The sequence below is a fragment of the Vespula vulgaris genome, chromosome 10, assembly GCF_905475345.1.
Source record: "Vespula vulgaris chromosome 10, iyVesVulg1.1, whole genome shotgun sequence".
Taxonomy (NCBI): Eukaryota; Metazoa; Arthropoda; class Insecta; order Hymenoptera; family Vespidae; genus Vespula; species Vespula vulgaris.
Genome location: NC_066595.1, coordinates 6,292,000 through 6,298,571, shown reverse-complemented (window position 1 = coordinate 6,298,571; position 6,572 = coordinate 6,292,000). Strand labels below are relative to the sequence as shown.

At 31.2% G+C, this 6,572-nt stretch overlaps 1 protein-coding gene across 3 annotated transcripts; it reads right to left on the bottom strand.

Moving 5' to 3' along the window:
* Positions 1–141: 141 nt before the first annotated feature.
* On the bottom strand, positions 142–6,380 carry LOC127067354 (glutamate receptor ionotropic, kainate glr-3-like). Of its 3 annotated transcripts, XM_051002180.1 has the most exons (11): positions 4,997–5,217; positions 4,430–4,790; positions 3,816–4,000; positions 3,554–3,738; positions 2,753–3,139; positions 2,398–2,565; positions 2,107–2,333; positions 1,828–2,030; positions 1,499–1,764; positions 1,089–1,305; positions 683–840 (listed from the first exon to the last, which is right to left on the bottom strand). In XM_051002180.1, exons 2-11 carry the CDS (start codon positions 4,581–4,583, stop codon positions 820–822), a joined length of 2,013 nt encoding a protein of 670 aa, XP_050858137.1. In that variant the 5' UTR covers positions 4,584–4,790; positions 4,997–5,217; the 3' UTR covers positions 683–819. The 3 variants fall into 3 exon arrangements, with proteins under 3 accessions (XP_050858136.1, XP_050858135.1, XP_050858137.1); XM_051002179.1 differs by lacking the exon at positions 4,997–5,217 and adding an exon at positions 6,356–6,380 and having other exon boundaries at positions 142–1,305; XM_051002178.1 differs by having other exon boundaries at positions 142–1,305.
* Between the last annotated feature and the right edge of the window lie 192 nt (positions 6,381–6,572).

Here is a 6,572-nt window from a genome sequence, read left to right as displayed (position 1 = left end):
TCATCTGTTGACATTCGGGGAAAATATTGAAGAAAATTTTATCCAATGAGTAAGCGAAAGAGATTAGAGGGAAATAATATTATGCAAAAATAAAAAGAAGGATAAAGTGAATGAAGATAATGGAAAAAAAAAAGCAAAAGAAAATTTACAGATATTTTAATTTGAACGAACGATTCATTATTATCTGACTGTATCATTTAGACACATTAAGTTTCACAGAATATCACGTGTTCATTTTTATATAAGCAAATAAAGTAAATAATTATTAATTATATGAAGTTCATAGTTCGTAACAATTTTGTTCAGTATTAATTTGAGCGCTCGCATGTTTCACGTTTTACATAATAAGATAACGCATTTTTAAAATAACGAGCAAAACATATTTATTTTTATAATTACATATTATGATATCTTTTTTATAATTGTATTTTATTCATTAATATTGAGAATATTTCGATCGAATGAATAATCGAAAAACTCTTTAAACTAGCATGTTGTAGAGAGTGTAAAAACGTAAATGATGCAAATCGGTGTAATTAGACGTAAATAAAAAATGTTTAAAGACGGAAAGGTAAAATCTCCGTCATTGTTCTTTTCCTTTCTTCCGTGTTTTCCGCCTTAATTGTTTTCTCAGCTGATATTTCTCGTTTTTCGATCGTTACTTTAGATTCATTTTGAGGTACACCAACGAAAGAGGCCCAGAAAGCCTTTTTTGATATGTTTTTGGCTGATCGTTTTCGTATGGACGATGAACGTTTAGCAGACGAACGATCTTTCACGATCGATGATGCTACGTTCGATGTTTCGTTGGATCTCTTCTTACTCGTCAAAATTGTTTCGCTATTTTTTGAGGCAAAATTAGAATAATTTATAAAGTGAGGAGTCGCGGGTTTATTTGAATGATCGTTAATAAAATAAGGTTGAAACGATTGATCGTTATGATATCGATGATGACTAGAATGATGATTAGAATGTCGATTAGAATTAGGAGGAGGAGGATGATCAAGATGCTGATGATGTCGATGATGATAATGAAAGTTTATATGAGGCATATGAGGAATAAAATGATGCTCTCGAAATCCCCGTACTATGCTCTCTTGCATTTGTTTCCTTTTGTTCCAAATTCTCTCGAAGATTCCAATAGAAACAGCGGTAATGAGACCAACTATAAGTATTAAAAAGGCCGAGTAAACATCGGCTAATCTTGCACTGTTAAACGTCGTTGGTGCTTTGCACGTAGGCATTTCTGGTAACATTCTCTCGGCTATTCTTCGAAGAACACCGTGTTCTTGTATGCGTAATATACTGCAATGATAAGATTTAATGTAATTCTATTTTAATGATTGATTTTTTTGATAAATCTTTTGTAATAAATTTTCTTTGATAAATGATTCTATTTTCTTTCTTTTCTTTATTTTTTAATTTTTTATTTACTACGAATGATAACGCATAAATCAATCTAACGGCTGATTACGAAGTACAATAGCGTCTGGCTTACCTCAAATTGATAATTTTTTTATACGGACAAGTATTGGCCATAGGTAAAGCGACGAGAGTAAACGTCTGAGGTAAAGGGAGTTCCTTCAACGAACATCTTTCTTGAATAAACGTTGTACGTAGAGCACGGCGTGCCAAAGTTGCGCTGACGAAAAATCCGTAACGTCCTTGAGCGGCTTTCATGAGGCCAGTCGTCGCTCCCAAACGAGATTCACGATTGTTAAAAGCTTTTATGTACAGTTGACGAAGGTGACTGTCGTTAACGTTCTACGAGAATTTTGATAACAAAAAAGGAGCCAAAAATCCATCTATTTATCAAGAACTTCATACCCGAATATATTCGTCTTCGGTGATACTGTATCCTAGTTTGAAATTATTAAACAAGAGATCTGTAATCGATCTTATTCCACTGGCTTGTACAGATAGAATCGAAGTTATGAAACCGGCGTAAGCATTGTAAGTGACCAATGCAAATACTAAGCTAAAAAGTAAAAGAGTCTTTCCCGATGAACTTTTTGGTATCCAAGGTGATCCTACGTAGGATAATATAAACGATATATTTTAATTAGCTTTGTAATAATTTTTTAGATAATCATATTGTCGTTAAACCTTGCATGCACATGATACTCATACACCAAAGTGCTGCTTCACCGAGTCCAACGTTCTTTTCTTCTTCAGGATGTAAAGTTCTTTTAGCCACGTAAATGATCGTTCCCATTGAGAGTAAGATGAGAAAATACGTGGCTGCTACGCAACCAAGTAATCGATCATTGAATGGCTGTAGAAATATATCTCTCATAGTACCGGTTTCCAAGGGATGATAATAAACATTTCTCCTGTAATTAACGTAAACAAATTTGTTAATTATTAACAAAGTAAATACAAATGTTAGATACCAACATGTATCGAATAAGAGGATGGCTGAACGTCATATCTCCTAATCTTTCTTCATTGATAGTTATATATCCTAATCCAGCATCTACAGTACCAGCAACCACGTCACCGAGAAGATGGCTCCAAACCTTGTTCGTCAAAGTACCGAGTTTATCGTGCGGTATCAATTCTATGCTGGAAAATAAACGAAATAAAAATTTATTCGATAATATAAACGTAATTACAGAAAAATTATAACGTTTGTTCTATTTTTATTTCTTTATTCATTTCATTAGGATTTATATAAAAATTGTGTATGAAGAATGGTATTAAAAAATATAATAAAGAATTTACATAAGAAGGTATAATACAATCTTTATACCTGGCATTTAGATCGTGCGTTACAGAATCAGCAAAATCTAAAAGAGGTGTTATATCATTGACCACGACTTCGTCGGTAATGTCCGTTTGGCCATCGTTTGTACCATTTAAAACACCAAATATAATCGGCCAGCCTCTGAAATCTTTTCTTAGTTTCACACTCATTGGATCCTTTAGTAAAAATAATCCTGGACACCAAGATCCAAGGGAATATACGACGAGACTGGAATTATCGGAATTACGAATTTTATAAACGTGCAAGAAATGAAAACACATCGTCCGATTTTCCCGACCAATGTAATCCAGATTCATCATTCTATCCAAATTTCGTCGTTCCGGTAGATTTTGAAAATCAAGTTGGCCGTATTGTCGGAAATTCGAGCACGTTCTGAAATATGAGAATAAAAATAAAAAAATAAAAAAAAGAAAAGAGAAGAAAAGAAAAAGTACTTACGCGTCTCTTTTATCTTATTTCTTAAAAAAGAAAAAAAGAAAAAAAGAAAAAAATCTCACCATAGATTCGACATAATTAACGTGGAAAAGTTTTTAAAATTTTCATTAAAGTTATTAATCGCATTCTAGTTAATCATTTTTGAACGATCGTATTAGGGAATATTACAGAATGAAAGTGGTCACGTTTAGGAGAGGAGAAAGAGTGATAGAGAAGGGACAGAGAGAAAGAGAAATTATTCCAATGGGAATAATTTATATGTAGGTATACAATATTACTCGTAGTAATAATATGGAAGCAATTGACCTTGGCTATTTTTATAACGACTTATAACGATTTCTAATTTCTAACCTGTTCCGATATTTCAACGTCAATTCCCACATAACGTCCTGTGAATTTGAAGAGGTTGCAACCACCACATCGCTGTCAATACCAATATTGAGATCCTTCAGAACGGCGTCGATAGTGGTATCGGTATTTCTAGCCGTGATCATAAACCAAGACACGTAATAGTTGAACAATAATTTCTGTGAAGCCTAAATATCGAACAAAAATTTGTGATATACGCAAATTAAATAAGTTCTATAGCTGTTTCGAAATATAATATATCTACCACTTGAAGTACGTTATCTGAGGAAGTCAAGTTGAGTCCATCTAAAAGTACTATAGAACCAATTCTATGTCGTCGTATCGTAAGCGCGATTGGTATATTTGGATTTGTTGCCGACTGAATGGACACACTGATTCCTCTTTCAGCAAGACAAGACATTAAAGGTCGAGCGTATCTCAGGACACAATCTACGTGCGAGAATATTGAATTTGATTTTGGCATGATATTATTGTCTTAGATGTTAATAAATATTTCTAGTTATTAAGAAGAACATTAAAGTTATTAAAGTTTATTTAAAGTTTCATTTGTAAATTTCTCAGGCTATATGTCAGTTGATGAAGATAATGAATCAAATCGTTAATCTTTTACAGAGTATCAGATTTATTCATACAGAAGCAGTTAAGAATTATTTATATAACATGATCCATATAAATTTTTATTAGTTAAAGTATTATCTATTAAGCTTTTCTTATTGAAAAAGAATAACTTTATATAAAATTAACAGATTATTATGTCTCGTGTTAATAATTTTTGCACAGGATTTTTTCTTTAAAAGTACAAAGTGCAATACGGAAAAATGTTTACACATGCAAAGATTAAATTTCTATCATACTTACTCTTTGAACTGAGATTATCGAAAAGTACAATCTGATCCCACGATCTCCACTTAACATACTCAATTATTAGTTGCAACGTTAATGGCGATGGCATAACGCAACTATTTGCGAATACGAAGAAAAGAGACGAGAACATTAACAAAACTGTCTTCATTTTTTTTCCCTATTTTCCACTTTTTATTTCTTGATACGTCTTTAATAATCGACGGTGACGACAACGACAATAAAAATCGAACTCAGCGAAATCGGTTTCACGTTACGTTTTACGTAAGTACATATATACGTAAGCTATATAGAACCAATTATCTACGTTCGTTTTTGCTGCCTATCAACTTAATAATTTCGCTTAGCGTGAGTTGTTCTAAAATTAGAAATTCAACCAAAGGATGAACTAAACATTTAAGAAAGGTCGTAATTTATCGTTAGTTTTTAACCAGAATTTTATAGTTTTCATTTTTATTTTGAGATTGAAATTAATTCTATATATGTCCGTATATCTTAATAATTTTTATTAACTTTATCAAAACAAAAATAATGAATCGTAATATTTTCTCGTTCAACACTTACCCCATTATTGATTGGATACAGATATACATATATATATAAGTATTATAAGATTATTTCACTAGTAAATTAAATATAAGGAAATATAAAGCAGAAAAAACAAAGATTAAAAAGATCCGTTTAAGCACAAAGTGGCGTTACTACTGACACAAAGAGAATTTTTTTCTTTCGAGTGATCCCGCTACATGAACTGTGTCAGAGGGCGATCGGTCAGAAACTAGAGATCATCTTATAAAAGTCGATTCGATTGCTTTCTCTCTACCCATCGAAACTATCCAATAGAAATGAACTGAACAGATAGAGATCATAAAAACACTTTCATTTTTTGTACGAGCAAATTAATTGATGGAATGTCTTTTCACAATGGTCATTAATGATAATCCCATGGGACTTGAGCGGAAAGAGTAAAACTGTCTATGTCGTAGATTAAGAACGTTCTAAGCGAAAGGAAACGTAACATTATTATTTATTTCGTGACCGTACGAATTTTCGAAATTACTGTATATTTTTTTATTAGGATACACCAACGATATATTTTCTTGCAAATCGAATCCTTTACTAAAGTACAAAGTTTTACGTTGAGAAGGAACTAAAATCGTTTTCTTTTCTTTTCCTTATTTTTTTTTTTTCCTTTTTTTTATAAGTGTTTTTTCTAACAGTACTCCTTACCTATAGCATCGTTAAAGAATACAAGAGACATGTGCTGAGTTGGCTCTTAACAATCACTCAGAATTTTTTATTTGACATGCATCAATTAAAATAATAATCGTGTACGACTTTCATCGAGAGATATTAAATAGAAATGGTTCGATATCTCTTGAGTCATGCTTACTGATCGAAAATTTATACGGTAGTGTTGGATAATATTTCATTCAAATAAAGATTAACGATTACACAGCTAGAATATTCCATTATTAATTAGTTATTTACTAATTAATTGAATTAATTGATTAACAATTGAATTTCTTATCGTTCTAAAAGTTATTCGCTTTTATATATTTTCCTTTTTTTTGTCGTCATGAATGATCGTTTAAAGATGAATTAAAATGATAAATGAAATGAATAAATGATTCCAAAGAATTTATGCTATTATGAATTATGGCTATTTATAATTCTCCTTTTTAATCATACATCTTGTATTTTTTAATCAAACAGATTCAATGACTTCAAGCTTGTCTACGACATATTATTTAGAATCATTGATAAAACTAATCGTAGACATGAATGATTGATTGATTAAATTAATTAATTAAATTAAACAATGTCAAAGAATTTTATATATTATCTACAACTAAAATCATCGATTAGATTTTTTAATAAACATAACTAAACACAATGAATTATTTAGTATCGATAACTTACCGACGGAGAAAGAACTCGCATGGTAATAAACAGAAGACATTTTAATTATTTCCATTTTTGTCTCCCCATTGATTTTTAACAATGTAACAACACCATACAACGTATCATTCTAAAACTCCTCCATTATTATTGATTTCGTTTTATCTCGAAATGTCGCATTAGCGAGAAATTTAATTCTCAAGAAGGCCGTGTATGGCGTTAACGGCGTTTCGGATCA